Genomic DNA, 26,026 nt, shown 5'->3' with positions numbered 1-26,026 from the left:
TTTAATTGTGTGCTAGGTCCTGACCTTGGATGAATTAGTGAAAAAGTTGTTCTATTGAAATGAAGAACCTATGTGCTGGATTTGTATTCTGTATTGATTAATGTTCATTATATGTTTTTAATTATATCAAGAAATGTGTCATGGATTATATCTAATTTTGTTGCTATAAATAAAAATAATAAATTAATTGTATTAATTTATGTGTTGCTTTAGTTTTTAAATAAGATTTCCTCCACTCATAATACTCAAAGTCGGCTACACAGGATTTTAGTTGCAGACCCAGACACGGTTATGTCCTTCGAGGTGACACGTCAGGCGCGTTTCCTATCTGATCACTCCCTTGTGGCTTGCGTGGTTGATTGGGGGGCTCTGATTCATCGCCCCCGAACTTGGAGGTTAACGGCAGAGGTACTCGAGGACCCCACATAGAATCTGCCATAACTGACTATATAGACCTAAACTGAAAGGGGCCCGACTTGTCATGGGCCACGAAATGGGAAGCCTTGAATTCGGTGGTGAGAGGGGCCTGTTTGAGGCTAACATGTGGGGTCTGCAAGCAGCTCCAACAAGAGCTACAAGAAGGGGAACAACACCTCCTAGAGGCACAGACCCGAGATGCTCCGGACGCAGCAGATGGGGCTAGGGAACGCGGCATTCAGAAGCGCATCCATGACATTTGGGACAGGCTCGACAAATGCACCCTCACACAATACAGACAATGCCTCCATAGGGAAGGGGATAAATAGAGTTGTTTGTTGGCCTGGATTCTCCAACCAGAACAAGCCCCTGCCGCAATCGTGGTTCTGCGGGAGCCTACTGGTGGCTTGATCCCACTTGCAGATAGTATATGCCAGAGACACAGCAGTCAGCGAGACAGCTTATCTCCCTTACCTTCACGAACTGACCCTACGGTCTATCCCTAAATTGGCACAGAAAGAGGTGCACTCCGGGCTGCAGTATTTACCAAGAGCTAAGTCCCCGGGGAGTGACGGGTATCCTCCTGAGTTTTATCAGGCATTTGTGGGCACTCTTCCCCGCCTCCCATTACAGGTGTATCTTGAGGCCTTTGCACGAGGTGATCTCCCACCCAGCATGAAGCAGGGGGAGATATGTATGATTCTGAAGCTGGGAGGGGATGTGCAAGAGCCCTCGTCGTACCGACCAATTACAATGATTAACACTGATGCAAACATTCTGTGTAAGCTCTTGGCATCTCGTTTAGGGCCATACATGCCTCATTTGGTGTACGAGGACCAATATGGTTTTATACCAGGCCGAAACACGGCTATGAATCTGCGCCGGCTTAGTCATGTAATGCATGAAGTATGCGGTCGGGCGGAACAGATGGTACTGGTTTCCATCAACCTCGCCAAGGCATTTGATACAGTAGATTGGGGTATCTTTTGGAGGTCCTATGGGTCGTGGGGCTGGGACCCAAATTCTCTCGCTGGATTCGCATATTGTACATGGAACCTTGCATGAGGGTTAAGCTTGGGGGCGCACGCGCTCAGAAGAATGGCAGCTGGGTAGGGGCACTCGCCAGGGTTGTCCCCTTTTGCCTCTACTGTTCGCCCTGGCCATAGAACCATTTGCGGTCCGGATCAGGGCGGAAATGGATCAGTGGGGAATAAGAGTGGGCAACATGAGACACGTTATCTCCCTGTATGCGGATGATGCCCTGTTTTATTTGGCCTCTCCCCGGGACGCACTACCTGAACTGCTGTGTCAATTGGATGGATTTGGTGAGGCATCTGGATTGTGACTCAATCGAAACAAGTCCCTTATCTTTTCATTGGCAGGACTAGGCTCAGTGCCCCTGGAGGATCTTCTTGACGTGGGGCTGCGCAGGGAGCGGGCGGTTTTCCGATACCTGGGGATACAGGTTGTGCCAACGGACACACAGGCGCTGGCCAGGAACATAGACTGGGAAATCACGTCTCTACTGCGACCGGTGACATTTTGGAACACCCTTCCACTGTCATTGATGGGTAGGCTGGTCATCTCTAAGATGGTGATGCTTCCCAGTACCTTATTTGTCCTCCAAAATTCACTATGCCTATTACCGACGCACGTCTTCGCACCCTGAATATGATTCTTACGTCCCTGCTCAGGGCAGGATGGCGCAGTAGGGTAGCCCTAAACACTATCATACGCAGCTATGAGGAGAATGACTTGGAAGCTCCACTTTTTGATTCATATTATTACGCCGCTCAATTACAACTGTGGCACATTGGCAGACTGACGTGGACAACTGGGAGAAACATCTTCTATCAGGCAGGGTGGATATCCTGGCACTTCAGGAGGCACTGATGAAGGGCAGGGGAGCGGAAGCAGCTCTCTCCTACGTGGTGAGACATATGGCTGACATGGGGCAGCAGTTTGTCAAGAAGGTCTTAAGGAAAGCGCCATTTCACAGGGAGTCACAGATCTGGATACTGGCACCCTTTACAGACATGGGAAGGCATATGTCGTTTCAACCCTGGAGGGAGGGTGGTTGCGAAGTCCTTGCCGACCTTTTTCCCAATGAGACATTTATCACCTATAAACAGGAGGAGGAGAGCATTGGTCTCAGGCAGGGCCAATTCCTAAACTATAGAGGTATTCAGGAGGTGGTAAAGGTCACCTGGCCACAATGCCCTGACATTCCACATTCGACACAAACTTTAGATATCCTGCTTACGTGTGGTGCCGGTCGCAAACTGATCGCTCTCCTGTATAAAGCTATGAAACAGGACTCCACGGCCCCAGTGCTGCCATCCAGGGCTGCCTGGCAGAGGGATCTAGGAATCCAGTTGTAAGAGAAACAGTAGGCATACATAGGCACTCTCACACGCACTGTCTCCTGTAATGCCAGATTTAAACTGACGCACTTCAATTTCGTGCATCGCACCTACCTAACCCCGGTATCATTAAAATGCATTTCATGTGACAGGGATGATAGATGCCCGAGATGCGCCATAGGGAAAGCGGGCTTTCTGCACTTGGCCTGGGAGTGCTCAGCGGTCAGGCAGTTTTGGGTGGGGGTTGTCGGCAGGATTAGTGCAGCCACAGGTCTTAAGGTGAGGCCGGGACCCTTAAGTTGCCTACTTGCATCCGTCAGGAAGCCCAAGAAAAGAAACTTCCATATAAACTGCTACAATTAATGCTCTTGCTAACTAGGCGTAGGGTGGCCATAACATGGATGGGACAGAGGGGCCCGGAAGTGGTGGTCTGGCTCAAGGATGTCCAAGAGTGGTCTCTAGCCAAAGAAGCACATATGAACCGTAAGCATTGGGACGAGAAGCTACAAGCGGACCTGATGATCTGGCGAGAAATGTGTACTTCTGGGTTGGCGGAGGGAGAGCCCTCCACTCAAGATACGCTAGAAAGTGGGGAAAGCGGGTGTGACGTGGAAGTCCACCCTGATCATGATGGGGGGCAAGTGAATTGATTCCAGGAACAAGCGGCCTGGATGTCATTGGTGTGTCCCATGCTTATACCTCACTGTTATACTCACGGATGAATATGTACCCCTATTGTGCCTTTTTACCTCTGATGCTACCACCTGTACCAAGTATTGCCAATCACATCAAAGGTATGCTCCTATATGCTGTATCATTGACAATTTGTTTTTGTTATTGCAAAATGAATAATAAAGTTTTTTTAAAAACTATATCATGATGATGTGGATGTTGAACAACACTTGTAAAACATACTGTTGTCTCACTAAGAAACAACAATTTCCTATTACCGCATCAGTCCTGAAGACTGTTGATGAAACGGCAATTTCCTTTTCGGGCCAAGGCTGCTGGAGCAGGCAGCCCCTAATAAATCTTAGTTCTTTGATGAAAAAAAGCACCTGCTGCATCTCAATCAAAGACTAGTGGCTGAACTCTGATGAACAGCCGATAATGTCAGTGTTAAGGCCACCACTATCTACCTTGTCCTCTTACCCCATTCTTTTAGGAACCCTTTCTGAGGGTTCCACAGGGCAAGTAAGTGTTACTGGGACCAGCAGTGCTGGTTGAGGCCTTTTACTTCCGATCTACTAGGGCCCAACCTATTATGGATCCTGCTCAGCTGGACCAAGCACCCCTTCTGCACCTGACTCTGTTAGGCAGCATCGGACGAGCAGTCAAGGCTCCTTCACAGGGAAAAGCAGATACAGATCAGTGAACAGGACTCATAACTCAATGTGCAAACAGCGACAAAAATAAATCAGTCTCCAGTCAAATACTTGCTTTTATATAAAAAGAAGTATTTTAAATCTAATTCTTCACATGCAAAGGTAAACAACATTCAAAAGTAGTAGCTCAATCTTCTCTTAAGGCCGGGGCTCTAGTAGTTGTCAGGCCACTCCCTGTACCTCTAATTTTAGTGCAACCAGTTTGGTGTTATTCCACATTCACTGTAGGCCACATCCAGGGACTGTAAATTATTAGGCCGTATTCAAGAGTTCTCCCCTATGACTCCTTTTGGAAGTTCGGTCACAAGAGTCTACGGGGTCACCGCATGGATAGTAGCATATTCTCTGGGACTCCAAAGGCCTGGTGCACAGTTTACCCTCTCCGGTGGGATGGTACTTCTCAGAGGCACAGCTAAGTACTTCTCCAGATTTCACGATCGAACTTCCTTTGTTGCAGTTTGCAGGATGTGGACCAGGCCTGCTTTGATCACGGCATTAGTTTCTCGGTCCTTGCCGATGGCCCGAAACCCTAGGCCTCCGCATCTCTGGCACCCTCTCCTGGCATATGGGGTCACCAACACAGCACTCAGAGGTCTGTTCATGCTGATGCCATTAATATTCATTGAGGTTGTGCAGGCCTCTCACCCTCCACATAACCCTCGATCCACTGCTCTGTCCTTGGCAGACCTTCCTGACACATGGTGGTTGCCGAAACAATCGAGAACACGGGCTACAGCCTGATCGGTGCAAGAACAGATTGATCACACCTCGCACAGGGAGACCACACAATAGGGCTCCCTGCTGGCGCGATGGGGCATTCCACAGACTACCTTAAATATGCTGATGCTTCTACACACGGACACCTGAGTGCAACTAGGCGGTGGTACCCACCTTTCCTCAAAAGTGCCCACAACAAAAGGACTGAAGCAGGGTTGTGTGCTTGCACCAACCCTGTTCAATCTATTCATGGCGGACCTCCCAATGGTGCTCGACACCTGTAACTCCCACTCTCCAAGGGTAGGAGGGAGAACTATAACCAATCTTATGTACGCAGATGACGTAGTTCTGCTCAGTCATACTCACGTCGGTCTTAGACGTCTACTGACGGAAATGCAGAAATAAACAACAGAAAACAAATTGGAAATAAACCTGAGCAAGACAAGGACAATGTCAATAAATAACAAAAAGAACCCACAGGGGAACTGGTTCCTCGGCGGCATTAAAATTGACCCAGCTTGTGAGTACAAGTATTTAGGAGTTGCATTCGTCAAGGCAGGGTCGTTTTGGTGCCAGAAAGAGGAAATAAGAAGGAAAGATCTATTGACCGCCATGACGATAAAAAACCTTGCAAACCAACTGATGGGACCGATTCTGACCCCGTTTCTGAAGGTAGTCCAGGCCAAACATCTCCCCTCGATCACTTGTGGTAGTGAGGCGATGCAGGGAAGAAATGCTAAAGAGCAGGATAGAACGCAGGTTGAAGCTTATAGAATTATGTTCTGCCTCCTGCTTTATACATCACCCGCTCAATTAAGGCTGGAGTTCGGCCTTCAACAACAAGTCTTAGCCAGGTATGGTGCTTACATCATCTGTTTGCATAAGATAAGAAGTGCCACTATAAACACGCTAAACTATATGTTGTGGCACGGCATACAACACAGGGAGTTCTCTCAGGCAAGAAACCACCTTCAGTTACCCTTGGAATCTACCAAACTCTCTGGTCTTTGGGATGTGAAACTCGGACACCCCAACTTCAAAAAGCTAGTCTGGAAAAACATAAAATGTATCTCCTTATTGGAGGAAAAGGCGAGCTTCTAGAAAAGATCTCATGCCTAGATGACCCTCAACTCCTACAAATCACTCATCCCACAACCATACTTTAATCAGGGCTATCCCAGAGCCATCAAAATGAACTTTTTAAGGTACAGACTGGGGATTCTTCCATGCACCCAGCATCTACCACCATGGCTGAGGACAAAAGGACAAAATAGTTGCATGCTGTGTAACATCAACAATGGCGACATTCTTCATTCAATCTGCCTATGCGAACATCTGCACCAAGCACAGCAACAGTTCCTTAAAGAACCCCTTACATAGAAAGACATCCACACCAGAACGCAAGCAGTGCTGGCCTGTTTAAACCCAACAAATATACAACTAAACTGCAGATTGGTAAAAATTTTGACGGTGGCTGAACAAAAAATGCCCAAAGAAACGAAAATTGATCTACAAAGTCCGCCACCACAAGCTGACCAGCAGACGGGTGAAAGGACTTAGCGGAACCTTATCAAGGATGCCTACCAGCAGCAGAGGGACAAATCTTGTAACAAGCAGAGTCCATTTGAAAGATGCGACAAATAGGCAAGCAGGGTTGGAGTAATGAAAATCTGAGAGATGCAGATTACAGCATCCAGCGATTCAATGACTTTCTCTATTAGCACAACTGAACTGTGATTTTAAACTGTAATGGATTTTCTCTCTTTATTGGTTTTAAACATGGATGTTTTAGGAATTTTGTAATGGTATTATTGCAACTGTTTTAATTAACTATGCAAAAATAAAATAAAGCTAAAACTTGCTCCTTCAATCACTCTCTTCTTCCTCACAGGGCACACTGGTCTTGTCAAGCAGGCAGGTACCGGTGCTCCAGGCAAGGTTGTATTAGTTTCCCTCAGTAATGTCCTTTCACCCACCAGAGAGACAAGCAGGCCTGGGCCCCTAGTCACAGACAAAAGTCTTGATGAGCTTCTCCTCCTCACACAGCCCCCCTGGCTGCTCAGCAGATGACAAAGTCTGGGGTCTCAAACGCCTCTATTTACAGTCCGTTTCCAGACACACAGTTGTAATTTAGTGTCTGAGTCTTTGAAGTTTTATTTGAGGGTTCTGCTTCTTTGAAATGTACTGCTTTCCCCTTTCTTCTTTCTCTTGAAGGATTTTGGTCACAGAGGGCATGACTCCGAAGCAGACTAACTCACTACAAGATTCATGTTCAAGTTCACATCTGGATGTCAACAACAGTGATATTTACATCAAAAGTTTACAATTGGGGTCATAGCCCTACTCTCTATGATACCCTTTTCAGCCCCATCTCTCTCTTCCTCAGATGTGTCTAGGCTCCTAACCTTGTGATCTATCAGTGAATCAAGAGCCTGACTTCCATCCTCCATAGCATGCCCCTCCCAGCTTACAGCAATACACAAACTGTCTTTGGGGATTCCTCCAATCTTCATGTTTCCCACCAGGCAGGTCTGAGCTTCCCAAAATGGAACCCAATGTCCTCCATGTAATGTACCAGTGCAGGCACACTTGCACCTAATGTACATTCACAGTACACGTACTGCACATCACTGTTATCCTCATGTATTATGCCACCACAAGCATAACTACATGCAACAAACGCATTCAGTCTGCACACACTGTTAGTACTGCAGCCTTTCTGTATTGTACCCGAGCATACCATTCTAAAAACACACACTGCCAGCATACACACTGTTGGACTTGGCCCTTTTTGCAGGGTCATCCCAGAACATTTTGCCTTCCTCCTGTATTGTTCCTGACCTGTTTTTGTTGGTTTTATGACTCTGGTCACTTTACCACTGCTGATTAGTGCTAAAGTGCATATGCTCTCTGTGTAAATTGTGGTTATGGATTAGTGATTCCATGATTGGCATATTTGATTTACTAGTCAGACCCTAGTACAGTGCACAATGTATGCCCAGGGCCTGTACATCAAATGCTGCCAGTGGGCTGCAGCACTGATTGTGCCACCCACAGAAGCAGCCTGTAAACGGTAACTCTGGCCTGCCATTGCAGAGCCTGAGTACAGTCTGGGACTGCCATGTTGACTTGGCAAGTGCACACACCTGCCAGTCCCTAACCTTCCCTTTACTTACATGTTAGTCCCCTCTAAGGTAGGTCCAAGGTACCCCTGTGGGTAGGGTGCATTATGTGTGAAGGGTGGGACATGCTCGGATGTGTGTAGCATGTCCTGATGGTGAATTACTGCTAATTTCGTTTTTCACTATTGCAAGGCTACCTGCTCCCGTAGGATAGAATGGGGAGTTTGTTTATAACATCTTATAAACATATCTGCTCCTGGGAACACAGTAGAAAATACAGTTTCAGATGCCTGAATCCAGAATGTTAAAATACACCTTTCAGTCAGGGCAATTTTTACATTCTGTGTTTAAAATACCACTTTTAGAAAGTAGGTATTTTTTTGCTTAGCCAGCCAGTATGCCACTGCTAGGTTTGTGTATTGCATGTCTGGCTTTGGAGAGTAAGGGGCTGGGCAGGAGCAGTGGCTCCAGAGAGCCTGAAAAGTCAGGGCTGGGCTGAATAGGCCTGGCCTGCATTTGGATTGGTGAGAGGAGTAGCACTTGCACCTAAATAGGACTGTGCCTGCCTTCCACAATGATGGCTCCACCCCGGTGGTGTGTCTGGAGCCAGGGCTCACACTGACAATGGAGGTTGTTGTGCACTTGCAAAGTGCCCCATAGAACTGGTTTTAGCTGGGTACAGACACTCTCTGCGCTCTGAGAACAAAGGATTTTTGGGTATAAAAAGAAGGGCCCAGACCCCAGACTTTTAGATCACTTCTGGGAAATCAAGAGGAATCTTTGCCAAGGAGAAGAGCCAGAAACGCTGAGGAGGAATACTGCCCCTGTGCTGTTTGCTGTCTGGGGTTGGCCTGCATTGGCTACTTGCTGCCAAGAAAAGAACTTTGCGGTTTGCTGTGTCCCCTGCTTGAGGAAGATCTCCTAAGGCTTGAACTGAGCTATCCTCCTGTTCTGAAGTCTCGGGGGCACAATGACTTCACCACCAGCTCCTCTGAACTGCCTTGCTGTGAGTTCTGACCTACAAAGAGGTGCATGCTGTTGTTTTGGACCTCTGCGACTGTTTTCCGCTGGGAGCTGGAAGAATCCCGCATCGTCCCGTATCATCGCATCGAGTCACCAAGCTTGTTGCATTTTTGGGGGACACGGTAAGAAACTGACACATCACTTCTCCACACAGTAAGAAACCGACGCATCGCCTCCTCTCTGGTAGGAACCAACGCGTCACCTTCCCTGCGCAGCAGTAAGGAACCGACGTATCACCTCCCCCGGAGCAAGGAATCAGCACATCACCTTCCCTGAGTGTAAGGAACCAACGCATCACCTTCCCTGTGGCCCGTTTTGTTTGTTTGCCTGATGCATCCCAGGTACTTTGTGTGAAAGGTGTTGCATCTGCAATTTGCATTGAACTGAACTATTTCTACCATATGAAAGTCTAGACTAGAACAGATTCCTCAAATTATGTTCTAAGTGGGAAATGTATCGTGAATGAATGACTGGCTTCTGGTGGCTACATTTATCATGTTATTTTGCTGCATTCAATCTGTTACTCAGGTATAGTGTAAGCTCAGTGTTCAGTACCTACAAAGGCAGTCTGAGCTACTTCTAAATATATTTCCATTGAACATGCTAGTGGCAGCTATTTTTTCTCTGCCTGTGTGTCTGCATGCTTCTAGTTACTTCCTCAACACATTCACTTGAGTTAGAGTTTGACTTTTGATTTGAACTTTCGTCTGTCACTTGTTTTGTCTTCAGTTTAGGACATAAAAGACACATGAAAAACTAAAGATTTGGCTTAGTCTCTTCAATAAGTATGCTTGCCGACCTTAGGGTCCAGGACTTTACTTTATTGAATCTGGGCTAATTGCTCAGCAACCAAATATTCTCATAGTTTTATTTTACTTACATACAAACGAAAACTGACTTCAATTCCTCCTCACAACTTCACAGAATATCCATTGATTATTCCACTCCTATCCTGTACTTAGTTTCTTTTTAGCAATTGCGAATCTGTCCCTTCGCTGGATACATTTCAAGGCAACCTGCCTTTGCTTCATAGACTGATCCTTGCTCATGCTTTCTTGGATGTGCAAGGAGTCTCTGTCCAACTTTCTATCTTCACAACTCTCTGGGAAGCATTGGTTTGTAAATGTTATGGAATGTGTGCACTGTTGAAAACGAAAATGGCCACGTAACCTCTTGGAGTGTGTGTGTTAGCTTTGGAAGAGAATGGTATTTTGGAATATTGCTTGTATTGCTGTGTTAGTGCAGAAGTCAGCAAATTAAGGAAAGGCCTATTGGGTTTGCTAATCCTTGTTTGTTTTTGCCAAAAGAGACATGCTGAGTGCCAAGTCTGTACCCACGGGGATCAAGTTGTACGTCGATGGTCCACAGGTCTAAACAAGTCCTCAGTTGTTTAAGGTTCCTTCAGAAGGGACACAGCATTACAGTTTGGGCTGGATGTTTGTTAATGGATCAGCTAGAAAAGGGGTTTGCAAATGGGTGTTTCTGTCTTTAGTGGAGTGGAAATGTGGCCAGAGTATATACCTGTGGCTGAAAGTAATTTGAGCATGTTTTTTCTAATGGTCGGTGGAATACCACAGAGTTATCTAAAAACTCAGTTAGAATCCGTAGAGTTCCACAAGCGGTGGAGTTCGGTACGTCGCACTGATTTTTAGCACCAGAAGCTTGTCCCCATCTGTAAAATCAGTGTGAACGACACCAGGCAGCGAGCCTGAGGGTGCTGCTGCTTTCTGCCACTTGAGTGGGCAAAAACCTATGCACACAGCCATAGGAGCAGAGTTTACTGCCCGCCCCTTGGTTTTTTCCAGTGGTTCCATTGCTTGCCACCGTTGCTCCTACCTTCCTGGCAGCTGTTACTACAGTTGCCGCTGCAGGGGTTCATGAGTTTGTGGTAGCTACTACTGTGCCTGTTGTGGTTAAAATTGATTGTAACCATAGGAGGTGTCCCTGCCTTGCTGACAACTGTTTTTAGGTCGAGCAGACGTACTCTCAATGCGTGAGCATTGAGAGTGTCTGTCTCGACAACTATTGTTGCCCGTTAATGGGAATGTGGACACCGATGTGGACGAGCGTTTCCTTCGCGGTTTTCACCGCGGGAGCGCGCGTCTCACCCGCGCATGCGCAGACTAAGTCAGCCATTTTTTTTTTTTTTTTTCCTAGCCCCGAACCGAATCAGGTATCAGAGCGCTTTACATATAGGCAGCCCCCACCCCCCACCCCTCTGCATGCGCACACACAGGCGAGCGCATGCACACACATACAGGCACACGACAGACACTCGCTCACACACACCCCCCTCCCCCACAGTCACACACACGCACTCCAGACACATACACACACGCACGCACACACACATACACAGCCCGCCCCCCCCCGCACTCGCGCGCACGCACACATGCTCTCCCCCCCCCCCACCCCCCGCTCAGCAACCCACTCACCAGCTTTATTCCTGCGGCGGCTCTCCTCAGGGCCCGGCAGCAGGACTCTTCTTCCCTCCTTCGGCACCCGCAGGGTAGGCTCCTGCCAGCTCCGGTGCTTGAAACGCGGCTCCGGCTCCTGCCAGCTCCGGTGCTTGAAACGCGGCTCCCATCGCGGCTCTTCCGTTGGAGGCGGGGTAGGCTCCCGCCCTCCTACTTCCTGTTTCCTGTTGTCGCGCCGGCCTGCCTCACTTCCTGGTCGCAGGCCGGCACAGTGACGGCGGTGATTTGCGGTACTAATTAATTTAGTTATTTATGCATTTTTATATAGCGCGGACTTTATCCGAAGGCGGGATTTATTTTTTGAGATCGTTGGTCGTTTTCTTCTGTTTTATTGCATTTGATTATATTGCAAGTCAGTGTGCTTATTACATGGCCATCACGTTTCACTCTTTGATTGGATATTTACCCTGGATTTTTATCAAGGCCACACATTAAAACCATTCTGTTAAAATAGTTTTATCTCTTTGCAAGTGTTTGGGAAATGTTATGGTGGAGGGATGGGCCAGGTCAGACACTCGCAGAGGATAGACTCGTACTGGGTTTGACTGTGCATTCGTTCTGATGTTTGGCCTGCTTCTGGTAATTTGTGTCTCCTTCGCTCATTTTGGAGCTTATTCTCAGATCAGCCCGAGGCATTTGCACTTGGTACTGTGGCACTCTAACTTGTGATTTTGCTCTTGAAGTCCTTCCTACATGTCTGCGGTTTGTACATAGTGATGCATGCCACATTCTAGCCCTGGGGTATTTCCTATATTTATGTTTGGAATTTCCCATGTGTTTAGGTCTGTGGATCGAAAGCAAGAAAACTCGTTTGCCACTCAAAATATCACCTGCCTGTTTATAGGAACGGCCAAACTATAAAAGGGAATCGTTGTTTGTTCTGCTCAGGGAAGGGGAGACTGGAGCTTCTGCCTGGGGTAACCACTCCTAATGTTACTGGTCGTTCTTCGGAGGTGTGGGATAATTCAGAGCTGCTGCTTAGGGTAAGCAGCTCGCCCTTCGTATTGAGGAGGAAGGGCAGAATTGCAGCAAGGGACACCAAGCTTCCACTGAACTTGAATGGAAAACAGAAACTACATTCGGTGACCCTGCCCCAGTGGATTGAGTGCTGCTTCTTAGCCAAATGTCTTGTTCTCCCCTCACAGTCCAAGGTCCTCTATGCATAAACCTGGCATGCGTAATCGGATGTCCACACAGCAGCAGACTGACTGTCCTCAGCATGGGTGTATGCAGTTGTGCTCTTTTCAAGAAGGTCCAATCCCCACTAGGAGTAAAATAAAGTGCCCCACCTGGTGTTTTACTAGAATGGGGACTGTTGTCAACATCGAGGTTCAACATCGAGGTCCAGCATCGGAACTTCTCACCCACCCAACACTGCAATATAAGTCGTGAGATTAATATTAGGGCTCCATAGAGCCACTCTGCAGTTAATTCAAACACTTACAGCACTGACGGGCAAAGCACACAACAGATAACCCATTTAGCATCTAAGCACACCTAGCAAACTTATAACGCATCTAATTATCAGTAGCAAAATATCAGTTATCCTCCTGCAGCTTCCTACAGTTCACGATCACTTAGATCACGTTCTTCAATAGAATCCTCAAAACTAGGACAAGACGTACCGAGGCTGATTGGCTCTGTAAGGCAGTGGTAGAATGTACGCAATATATAAATATGTGTAAGATAATGTCTCCCCTTTCCCCAGGACTACAGATACCAACCATGTGAGCCATTTTACTTCCTGTTTCCTGTTGTCGCGCCGGCCTGCCTGACTTCCTGGTCGCAGGCCGGCACAGTGACGGCGGTGATTTGCGGTACTAATTAATTTAGTTATTTATGCATTTTTATATAGCGCGGACTTTACCCGAAGGCGGGATTTATTTCTTTATGTATTTATGCATTTTTTTTATTATGCCGAGTTGATTTGGGCAAATGAAGGAGCTGGCCTTTGCAAAATGAAACACGGGCTTTTTGTGCGGAATACACAATATTTTGAGGTAGCTAGAGAGAGTATTTGTTGCTTTGTTCGCGTTTTTCACAGTTATTAGGATTTCCCCACCATTTCTCTGCTTAAAAAAACATCATCTTTCTCCCATTCGCGTCACGGAGCGCAGAATATCTTCCAGATGTTCCCTCCATTTCTGCAGATGGCAGTGCTCATCTTAGAAAGAATGCTCAAGAAAAGTCGTCCGTGGAAAGGACACAACGCCGTTTCTGGTGTTGTTTAAGTGAGTTGGGGGAAATATAGATTGCCAGGTAGCGCTTCAAAGGTGTTGTGCAGGTACGTGTGCTAGCTTTACACGGCTCAGCCGAAAAGGGCTGCCCGCCTTCGAATTTGGAAGCTAACCCGGGGTTTGGGGGTGACACCGTGACAGCATGAAGGATCCGTGGAGGGAACGCTGGTTGGACCCGTCAGGGCCTCCGCGTGTGGTTGGAGTTATCTGTTTCCTTTAGACAGCAGGCCCGTTAGTTAGCTGTCATATGGGACGCAATTTGGGTAGCCCGGGCACGCGGTGGGCGTTCTCTAACGCTTACTAGGTATCTGTGTAGCATGTACTGACCTTGGGTGTAAGTGGCAGTGGTTAGATCCGCACTCTGTTACTGCAATAGTTGTGCCCACGGCCCTCCACCCGGCATGATAAACGTTTGCGGCATTAGTGGCTGAGTGGAGCCCGTTTCTAAAGGCACCCATTCACATGGTATTCTGAGTTCGGGAGCTTGAAGAAAGCAACAAATAGTTAATCAACATATGTAAATAGAGCTGCAAAAAGTGACAAGTCCGTCTCTAAAGAAAAGCCCGGACGATAACTGTACATTGTTATGTAGCTAAAAGTAAAATTAGTATAAGTTGGTTGTCTCACTAAAAGCACATCCTTTAAAATGTTTTAGACAAAGAAAGGATTCAATTTTTCATAGCTTGATATTGATTTGCCATGGTTGTAACAAGTCAGACCAACACATAATTACACGCCACACAATTACACTCTACTGAATACAACATACACTCCACATAATACGTAATTCCACTGTGCTCAACGCAACATACACTCCAAATACCACTCCGCACCACATAATTACACGTCACATAATTACACTGCACTCAATGCAACATACATTCCAAATACCACTCTGTGCCACATAATTACACACCACATAATTACACTCTACTGAATGCAACACACACTCCACAGAATACCACTCAGTGCCACAATTACACGCCACATAATTACACTGCACTCAATGCAACGTACACTCCAAATACCACTCTGTGCCACATTACAAGCCACATAATTACACTGCACTCAATGCAACATACACTCCAAATACCAATCAGTGCCACATAATTACACGCCACATAATTACACTGCACTCAATGCAACATACACTCCAAATACCACTGTGTCACATAATTACACGCCACATAATTACACTCTACTGAATGCAACACACTCCACACAATACCACTCAGTGCCACATAATTATGCTTCATAACTACATTGCACTCAATGCAACATACGCTCAGTACCACTCAGTGCCACATAATTACACTGCACTCAATGCAACATACACTCCAAATACCACTCAGTGCCACATAATTACACGCCACATAATTACATTGCACTCAATGCAAAATACACTCCAAATACCGCTCAGTGCCACATAATTACACACCACATAATTACACTCTACTGAATGCAACACACCACACAATACCACTCAGTGCCACATAATTATGCTTCATAACTACACTGCACTCACTGCAACATACACTCCAAACAATACCACTCAGTGCCACATAATTACATGCCACATATTTAGACTCTACTGAATACAAAATACACTCCAGACAATACCACTCAGTGTCACATAATTATATGCTAAATAATTAGACTGCGCTCAATGCAACATACACTCCAAATACCACTCAGTGCCACATAATTACACACCCCATAATTACACTACACTCAATGCAACATACACTCCAAATACCACTCAGTGCCACATAATTACACGCCACATAATTACACTGCCCTCAATGCAACATACACTCCAAATACCACTCAGTGCCACATAATTACATGCCACATAATTACACTGCACTTGATGCAACATACACTCCAAATACCACTCAGTGCCACATAATTACACACCACATAATTACACTGTACTGAATGCAACACACTCCACACAATACCACGCATTGCCACATAATTATGCTACATTGTTATTAGTAATATCAATACATTTAAGTCACGTAAATACAACACATATTGCATTACAAATGCTATAGGTGTCACATTTGCGAAAGTTAAAACTATTGGCATTGTAAATAACAAAGCTATTAATTTCGCTATTTTCAAAACCAACACATAAATATAAAATTTGTCATTTACAATACCAACAGCTCAAACTTTCCTAATGCGAGACCTATTGCATTGCAAATGCTTGTTGCTAATGACGTCCGTATAATGCTGGCAGCTGTGCTTACTTCTGGGTCCTTTTTTTAAAAATTGCAATTGCATCAACTGTTGTCACTGCTATGGTCACAGCGCTGATGGAAACTAGCAACAGTGTGTGTTGGTCTCAGTAATTCTTTCAAGTCTTGTTTTAGCTGTTGTTGATACGGTTGTGGTTGCCCTTGCCACTGCAGTTAATGCTGATGTGGGTCAAGATGTGATAGGAACTATTGTTGCTTCTGGTCTTTTGGTAGTAGCTCTACTTTCTACTTCTGTTGCTGCTGACGCCATTTAATTATTTCCAGTTCTGTTGGCAAACTTTGAGTTTAATAGACTGTGTTAATTGTTCTTTTGTGTGATCCCTGTACATATTTTGATGCATCATTGGACCTCCGCTAATACTTTGTAATTTCTTTCAAATGTTTTGTTTGTGAGTGAAAAAGTAGGTTATTTATTTCCCATATTTTGTGTCCCCTTCTAGCTTAATAAGCAGCAGTTACAGACGATCAAGGATCGCTTCCAGTCCTTCCTGCGCGGGGACACGCACATTGTGGCCGATGAAGCATTTTGCAATGCAGTTCGAAGTTATTATGAGGCAAGTTTTATATTATTTATTTTTCAAGTTCAAAGTAAAGGTAACCTCTTATGTTCACTTCTACTTGAAATTTCATATCTAGTGTTGGTACATTCTTAAGGCATTAATTTATCTAAAATGAACAGGTGCACCCCCCCCCCCCCCCCACGCCTAGGGGAGGGGCGCCCCTAGTTGCGCCATGTGACTGAGCCCCTTAAGGGCTGGTTAAGGGGGTATGTGAGTAAGGAAGGACGACAATGTCATCAGGGCACGCAGGATTGTAGGGGAGGTTATTTAAGGCTGCGCCCTGGAGTATTCGGCCTCTTTGTCCCCTCAGACCTCCAGCAAGCCATAGAGGCGCGTCGTTGATGTGGAGCGAGGTTTCCAGTCGGCGGTGTGCAGTGTGGCACAGGAGGTTTGAGGGGGCGTAGCGTTTAGTATATGTTTAGTGTAGTAGGTGTTTTAGTTTATGTATTCAGTTTATACTTCTAGGCGTTTAAAATGCCTTTGCGCCGCATAGAAACGGTGGTCAACTCAGTGTAGGGCTAGCAGGTCCCACCGCGATATGCGGGGGACGCGCCCTTGTTTTCACTGCTGGAGCGGTGGGGTGGCATTTAAATTAGTTTCTTTAGTGCGTTAAAAGCGCCGTCGCGCCGCATAGAAGCAGGTGTCAATGCAGGGTATACTGTGATAGGCGGGGGACGTGCCCGTGTTCTCACGGGGGGGGGGGGGGGGGGGGCGTACTGACTGCCACCGAAGTGGGGGCTCCCCCGCACATAACAAGCGGGCAGCTGCTGTTTATCCGAGTGCAAAAGCGAAGGGGAGGGGCAAGTGCAAGTAATGTTACGCCTGATGTAGTTAATGCCTTTGACAGGTTGATGCGGCTAAAGCATGGTGCTGTGAATAATTGTATATATCCAAACAGGATTGTTTTCTCCTACTGGTCAGTGAAGAATTAGCTGGTTTGATGTGAATAAAAGGCTACGCCCTAGACAACATATTCTGACTCTGAGAGTTCTTGGGCATAGCTCGGTGGAAAAATGTTTGAAATGGAGAAGGGTGAATGTCACATTGTGCGCATACAATAATCTGTTATTTGTAATCTTTGCTCTTTAATCTAATGGCTGTGCCCTCCCCATTTCTCTGTTTATTATAGTGCAAATGTCTTTACCGCGCTTTACTGTTTTCATCATGCGTTATAATAAAAAAGTATGTCTAATTGCCCTGATTTCATTTTCACAAAGAAAATAATAATTATACTGACATTTTTCGATTACTGGAAAAGCACACTATTATATTGTGGTTCAATGTCTTACAGAGAGTACAACAGCGGTTTTACGATGCCGGTGTGTGTTCGAGAGCCTTGAGTCCAATTGTCCACTTTGCCCATGCCTTAAAACGTCTTCTGACTTGTTGAAGTTGTGTGTGTAAGTCTCTATGTTTAGGGAAACTTGCTTGCCCACCTCCAGTCCTGTACGAGGGGGGTGTGAGGCCATGAGAATTAATTTTTGTGATGCATGACTGGCTGTTTGAAAAGCACTCTAGTAGGTTGCTGTCCAAAGATATGGCTCACTTCCGAGTGCCTATTGTCTTTATATCAATGCACGAAGATTGTTGCATGGTTAGCTTGAAGTTATATAAGTAAATATGACATACTGTAAAAAGTAATCTTTTGTCTATTAGGTTCGAGTATAACAAATGCTGTAATAGACTTGTACGTGTGTAACATAATGCTGGAGTGCACTATATGGTTGTGTTGTAGGCTATCCTGACATGTGGAAGCTGTGGAACAGTGGCATTAGTGAATGCTGCTGTTTGCATAAAGGCAATTCCCTCTTTTGGAGTTTATTACAACTCTTGCAGTTTAGCGAATTGTCATGCGTGGCTCCCATAGTAAGCCTCTACTGTTTACATCTATTTCTAAATCTGATAAATCGCTGCTATGACATAGCAACAGTTGATAACAAAACTCGATACCAACTGTTGCCATTTCATAAAGGCCTACTAGGCTGACAGGGCTCTATGAGACCCTCTCAGTGCAGTGCTTCTTGACTGTTTTGACCGAAAGCTTAAAGCACAGCTAAAGGAGGGCGAAGGAAAGCAGGGAAGGTGGTGGGGGTTGGTTGAGTATGGCAGGCAAGGTACTTCATTTATACATTTAGATGAGGAGGAAAGAATATGTTATGTATAGCTCTCCCGTTATTCCTGTGCCACTGAATAGCAGTTGAAAGCAGGGGCAAATGATTTTGGGGGCCAAACATAGCATTAAAATATATTTGAGCAAAAAGTGAGCTATGGGTTGTTTTTCTTCTTTAGATTCTGAGTGACATCATACACATCTCTAGCTTTGTTCTCGTTGTCTATTGGATATCACACAGAACCCCTCTGTGAAAAACATCCCTGGATTTTAGTGAGACACATCTAAAATTCTATGTATGGTTCTCACTGAGAGGCATTAGTGTGAATAATGGATTCTATATCTGATAATTCGCTACTGTGTTGTAGGGATGGTGAGTTACTGATCTCTTAACTAACTGTGGCTATATCCCAAAGGAATTCCAGGCTGCGGTGGCTGGGGTTTATTAGAGCCCATCAGAGCAGCTCTGGAATGCAGGGAACGCAGCTTCTGGAGGGAAGGGAAGAAACAGGGAGTGGTCGGGGTAAGTGACGGGATGTCAGCTATTTTTTTTATATTTGGGACAGGAAGGAGAGGCTCCCTCATTAGTCCTCTGCCCTCACCTCACTGTTAAGGATGCAAATATTACCAGTACAGTCAGGAAAATTAGCAAAAGATAAGAAAAATCACGAAAATGAGCATCTATGCGGCTGATGTGTAAATGCAAACGTATGCATTTACATGCACCTCTGTCATTAAAAGTAGGTTATGTTGTAGGGAATGCATGAGATGCCTGATGATTAAACTTTGATTTTTTCTAAGTGTGTGGTCCACTCTAATATCCCTGAGATCAGCCGAAAGCTTCCTCTTTAAGTATTAGCAACTGGCCCTCTGTGTATGTTTGAAAGGTTCTTCCCTCCTTTTACATATTGTTTTAACCTAGGGAATGGAAGCAGGGTGGAGTGACCACGTGAAGCACACAGGATCACAGCAAGAGTGCAATGGGCCCCCTGGGATCAGGCCGTATCATTAGGTCATTATTTGGGGTGAGGAAGACCCACCACGCCCTGGAGCCCCGTGCCACTCACCTGCTGAGCTAATGATAGCTATGCCCCTATAGAAAACGTCTCTCAAGGGATGGCAATTTGTCTTGGAATCATTGGAAAACCTTTCTATTTGGGATCATCCAAGAGAGGATGTGAATCCCCGTGTCATTTAGTAATGTTGGATACAGTTTGTGCCACCATGGAAGTCTTGTTTAGTATCACCACCCCAGTGACTAACAGTGTAACTTTATGCATCACATGCACTCTCTGGATGAAATTACTATAGACAGGAGTACAGGCCAGTGAACCTCTACAAGGAGAGATTACTACTCATAGCCCCGTTTTAAGAAAACAGAGCAAAAATAAACCATATGCACATCTAGGACATACACAATCCTAGTTTGAAAGTAGAATAACTCATATAGTTTTCCACCCCAAATGAAGGCCAGGTAGGAAGCTCCAGTTGTAGCAGATATACAGTGATTTGCCCCGTGAACCAAATTAATCACTTTATGACGGTCAATGTTACTTGTCTACTCATCCAAGCCATCTACACATAGCGTTTCCCCTATTATAATCATGTAAAATATTCTGCAGGATCCAATCTCTTTAGTGCAATTTAGTAAAACCTTTGCTCGGAACGGCCGTTGAAAAGGCAGAGGGTGGCTGTCAGAAGCTGCAGCTATCATGTGTATCAGAACAGCAACAACATACTGCTGGAGCTACCAATATGCTGTTCACATATTGCTAAAGACAGCACTTCAGCTCCTCTTTGCCCTCGAAGTTGCGATCTCAAGCTTCAAGTTCATCCAGCGTCTTGGTGATACAACTCTTATAAATAAAGACATCCAGTACTGAAAAGGAAATGTTTGTTCTGTAGATCCAGTACAATGACACAGATCTACTCTTTGGAGACTAGAGTCTCTTATTGCAGCCTGGTATTTCTATCAGGGTGAACGATTAAGCTATTAGCCAAACTAGCGACTTCTTTATTAACATTGGAAGATGTTTCTTCTGCCTTAAACAAATAGGCCACCAGCAAGTGTGACAACAGGATACCATGGCTCATTCTGCAATCTTCATTTTTGACACAGCCTCAGAATTTCAAAAGATGTGAGTGTTTTGATCTGGCCCACCATTAGACCCCATTTGTCAACATCTATTGACATGGCTTTGGCATTAGTATCTCCTCCCCTTTGTAGCACATAATCATTTATAGACTTATAATAGATGTTGCAACATGTAGATGGTGGGTATCTAACAAATGGAAACCTCCTGTGTTAGGGTTTTTTTAGGGACTATTCAGCATGCTGAATGATCCTCAGGCACTTCTGGGCTTTAAAATAATGGCTGAAATGTGTGCAAACCCAACATTAAGTTGTGAACTATTTCTTCATTTTTATGGAAGTCCTGCACAATCAGTTTGATGCAATGAGCCGTGCATCACATTCTGTGTGTTCCATCCACCTGGCAATGTTATTGCTATTGTGAGTGGCAACACATCTAATCCCACGACTGTGGGTTGGAGCCTTTTGTTGACTTTGGTATTGAATTCTACCAGGAGGGGGGCTTGGGGGGGGGCAGCCGACCCCTGGGAGGTCCCCCCCCCCGGGCTGTTTGGGAGGGTCGGGTGGGGGCCATTTTGAAGCAGGCCAGGGGTTTGGGCTTCTTTTGGGCTATTTTTGGTTGTGGAGGAAGCCCAGCCTATAAAGGGCTTGGGCTCCTCCCCCCGGCCACCATTTTAGGCTTAGGTGACCTGGTGGCCGGGTGTTAGAATAGCGAGTTTTTGTGTGAGGTGATTTTTAGTGCGTCATAGTCAGGTTTGTCGGATTATTCGATGGCAGGCGAAGATTATCGCGTCCTTGAGGCGATCCGCCTCCTTAGCGAGGCGGGCCGCTTGGATCTGGTGATTGGGGAGCGGCAGGTCGAGCAGCCGCGTCCCCAACGTCGTGCATCGGCGGGAGTGTCCGCCGTGGTGGCGGCGTGTGTGTCGCCCAAACGTCGACGGAATGAGTCGGTAAGTGAGCGGGGCCGCTCTCGTTCTCGCAGAGCGGCCCCGGCGGTGAAGGGGCAGCGGGGGAGGGGTGCGGGGAGCTCGGAGCCCAGCGCTGCAGGGTGTGTCACAGGGGAGCTGGCGAGTGAGGGCCTCAGGCGGGCGGAGCCGGTTTCAGTACCGGTGTCTGCACTCCGGGAGCGGGCAATTTCTGCGCCTTCTCAGCAGGGTCGCCGGGCCTCTGGTACACGTGGTGGTACTCGGCGCTCTGCCTCTACCTCGGCAGTGGCGCTTGGTGACGTCGCTGTGGGGGGAGGGGCGGAGGCCTTTTCAGAGCGCGACGCGCTGTTTTTTATGCCTAGGCAGAGCGTGTCTGTCAGACCGGAGCCTGATTCTGTGGTTTCTTGTCAGGAGGGGCTTATGCAGGATGTGTCACTAGCGCGGGGGGTGTCTAGGGGAGGGCTTTCCTTCAATAACCCTGGGCCTCATGCAGTTTCTTTTACGTCTGCTCAGGAGGTTGGTTTTTCTTTGGAAGAAGGTGGTGGGGCAGGTTACAGTAGGGTGCCTTTTAGCCCTTTATTGTTTTCCCCCCCTTTATCTGTTAGAGGGGAAGTTTTTTCGGTTTGCAGTGGTTCTGTGGGGGAGGGTGAGTGGGCGCAGACTGGGGGTCATGAGGTTTCTCCCAATTTGCGGCCAGGTGTAAGTGGTGGTGATTTTGTTTTTCCTCAGGTTTCTTCTGTTTCTGGGCCTGCAGATGAGGGGATGGTGGGATCCTCTACAGTGGGGGGTGATGGGGGTGGGGCTTCTTCGGGGGTTAGGGTTCGGTCTTTTGAGGGTCTGGATGTGTTTCCCTCTTGGGCTGAGGGGCTGCGTGATGCAACGCGGTTTGGTACTGGGGTAGCTCATGGTGAGGTGGGTTCGAGGTCTGGCGTGGTGCATTTCCCGGGACTACAGGTTGGCGGCCTGAATAGGGTGTCAGGTCTTTCGGAGGGGGCGCCACAGGACGGCGTGGCATTGGGTTCTCAGGTTCCGGGTACGGCGTCAGAGTTAATTCTGGCTTTGTTTGACGGCAGCAGTGATGAGGAAGTTTGTGCCCCTTCTCCCCCTCCGCTTCGTTTGAGCGCGGCTCTTAAGAGTAAGCGGCAGGTTCCAGTTGATTTTCAGGGGGGTAGTCAGGTTTTTGGTAGGGTAACTGGGGACGTGTTCCCAGCGGCTGGTTCTTTAGGCAGTTTGGACCCTGGCACATCAGTCCGGCCTTTTTCTTTTCAGGATAGGGAGCAGTCGGGAGCAGCGGACTTGGTAGGGCGGAAGGCAGCCCATTTGCGCCAAGGTGAAAAGAGGGTGGAGCCTTGCGCGGCACGTCCCGTCAAAACGAGGGATCCCGTCGTGGCCACTACAAGCAGGTTAAGCGCGACCTCAGTGGCCCCAACGAGGGATGTCGGCGCAGCTGGTTTTAGCAGGTCACGTGCGATCTCACTGGCTCCATCGAGGGATTACAGCGCAGTTTCCAAGAGCAGGTCCGGCGCGACTGCTTTGGCTCCGCAAGGTCTTCAGAATTTCTTGCCGGTGACAGGTGTTGGGATTGGTAATGATGGTGGGGCATACAGGCGGGTACAGTCTGCCTCCCCGCCTCGCTCTCATGTCAGGGTTGGTAAGGCCCGTGATCGTTCACTGACCCTTGAAGAGGTCCGGAAGGAAGTGGTGTTACCTGCCCCCTCTCAGTTGGATGAATCGTTAATTCTTGACTATGATGAGGATAGCCCTGAGGAGGGCGAAGTGCGGGATACTGTGTCTAAGGGGGGGCAGTCTCATGTGTCTCTTAGTTCTTTACAGGCACCGGTGGTGCGTGGGAGAGCGGAACGGTCCAGGCCACGAGCGCTCGGCCCCTCAGTGAGGGCTCCTCGGACGGCGGATGATGTTTCCCATGTGGAGTGGAGAACGGAGCCAAGTCAGCCTCCTTTGTTACGTCCAGGTGAGAAGGTGCAGCCTCAGGTTCAAATGGTGTCTGTGGGGTCTGGGGAAGATTTAGTCTCCACGGGGTCTGGGGGTAGGTTATACAAGGGTCGCTATGTAAAAGACCACGGTGTGGGTACCGATGGGGTTGACAAGGGGGTGGCGGCTAAAGTGGACAGTGGGACTTCTACTGTCGGAACTGACACAGGTAAGGTTGTCCATAGTAAGGAGTTGAAAATCAAGAAGTTGCCCTATATGGGCGTCACTAAGCCGTTGGGAGCTCATCTAATGTTGAGCACTAAGGAGAAAATTTGGAATGGTGAGTTTGTGGAACTCCTAAAGTTGTTACATAGGGAAGTACGTGCTAAAGAGGGTTCCAAGGAAGAGGAATACGAATTGGCTAAGCGGCCTAAAGTCCCCCTGACCATCGAAAATTGGACGGCGGCGTTTTTAATATACGCCAGTGTATACTGTGAGAAGTTTCCTGAGCGCTGCGTTTCGTTGTTCAAATACATGGATGTGATTCGTAAAGCTCAAATCACTAGAAATGACTTTGCTTGGGCACAGTATGATGAGGAGTTTAGGGCCCGTATGGCTTGGGACCCTGAGGCGAAGTGGGGGGAACTAGACACAGACCTTTGGCAACACACCATGGGTGCGGCTTCTAGTGGTAAAACGATCTTTACAGCCAGTGGTTTGCCGTTACTTTACCGCCCCTTTCAAGCGCGACCCACCCGGGGAGGGGTGGGGTCAGGTACATCAGCACAGGCTAATGTTGGGACCTGCTGGGACTTCAATCGAGGGACATGCACTAGAGAGTTTTGTAAGTTCCGTCATGAATGTTCACAGTGTGGGAAAAAGAGCCACCCGCTTTCTAGATGTTGGGGACTCAGACCTCCGGGTGGGCAACAGTGGTCACAGCAGGGTTCCACACATCAGGCCACTTCACAGACACCTCAGGCTTCCAGGGGAGGGAGAGGTTCATCAGGTGTTGGGCCCAAAGGCTCGTACGCCGGTTAATGTGCTCCATTTGTCTGAGGCGCTACACGGGTATGGGTCTGCTGAGCTGAGAGAGTTTCTGGTGTCTGGTTTCAGAGATGGTTTTCATCTGGGTTATGTGGGGCCTCGTGTGAGGAGGTGGTCAAAGAATCTTAAGTCGGCAGATGAACATAAGGATATAGTCCAGGAGAAGTTGAACAAGGAGGTGTGTGAAGGCAGAATGGCAGGTCCTTTTGATGATTGGCCTCTGGAAGAGTTAATTATTTCACCAATTGGGGTGGTTCCCAAGAAAGACCCGGGGCAATTTCGGCTTATCCAACACTTGTCGTGGCCTGAGGGTAGTTCTGTGAATGACTTTATTGATGAGGAAGCAGCTTCTGTTTCATACTCTTCCGTCGATGTGGCCATGTCTTTGGTAGTGGCTGCGGGCCCTTCGGCTCTAATGGCAAAATGCGATATTAAATCCGCATTTCGACTGCTTCCAGTCCATCCTGAAGATTGGCCTCTTCTGGGTATCCAATTCCTTGGGAAGTGGTACGTGGATAAAGCACTGCCAATGGGCTGTTCCATGTCATGTGCGTTGTTTGAAACGTTTAGTACGTTCTTACAATGGTACTTCACACAGCAATCTGGTCACACTTTGGTTACTCACTATCTAGACGATTTCTTTTTTGTGGGTGCTGCCGATTCTTTAGACTGCCAGAATGCGTTGGTTCAGTTCCAGTCCCTTATGGTTCATTTGGGTGTTCCTTTGGCTCCGGAGAAGACCATGGGTCCTTGCGCGACCATGTCTTTTTTGGGCATTGAACTTGACTCTCAGTCCATGCAGGCTCGTTTACCCCTGGATAAGAAAAGGAACATGTTGGAGTTGGTTGAACAAATGTTGCCTAAAAAGAAAGTCATGGTGCGGGAAGTGCAGGTCTTACTGGGTCACCTTAATTTTGCATGTCGGGTGGTCAGGGCGGGCAGGACTTTCTGTAGGCGACTGGGCAGGGCTCTGTCTGGTCGTTACTTGCCACATCATCGGGTTCGGCTGTCGGCGGGTGTCAAGGAGGATTTGCGTATGTGGGTCACCTTTCTGCATTCTTTTAATGGAGTTCCTCTACATAGGGAAGTGGATTGGATGTGGGATGTGCAGATCTTTTCTGATGCGGCTGGTAGTGATGGTTTTGGACTGTATTGGCAAGGGAGGTGGTGTGCTCAGCGGTGGCCCGATGCTTGGAGGAATGGTGGCCGGAGCATTGCCTTTTTGGAACTGTTCCCGGTTGTTGTGGCAGTAACGTTGTGGGGCCAGGATTTGGCTCACAAGAAGGTTCTTTTCAGGATTGACAATTTGGCTGTGGTTCAGGTGATCAATAGACAATCTGCCAAGGACGTGCAA

General features: G+C 47.2%; 1 protein-coding gene across 5 annotated transcripts in view; it reads left to right on the top strand.

Annotated features, from left to right (window-relative positions):
* Positions 1-26,026, top strand: part of CADPS2 (calcium dependent secretion activator 2) — a 2,489,915-nt gene that overhangs the window by 421,419 nt on the left and 2,042,470 nt on the right. For all 5 annotated transcript variants that reach the window (XM_078680818.1, XM_078680809.1, XM_078680789.1 and 2 more), the window contains exon 2: positions 16,446-16,559. In XM_078680818.1, coding sequence (XP_078536944.1) covers positions 16,446-16,559 — 114 coding nt within the window. The remainder of the gene's footprint in view (positions 1-16,445; positions 16,560-26,026) is intronic.

The sequence above is a fragment of the Lissotriton helveticus genome, chromosome 1_1, assembly GCF_964261635.1.
Source record: "Lissotriton helveticus chromosome 1_1, aLisHel1.1, whole genome shotgun sequence".
Taxonomy (NCBI): Eukaryota; Metazoa; Chordata; class Amphibia; order Caudata; family Salamandridae; genus Lissotriton; species Lissotriton helveticus.
This window is presented reverse-complemented; position numbering and strand designations above follow the sequence as displayed.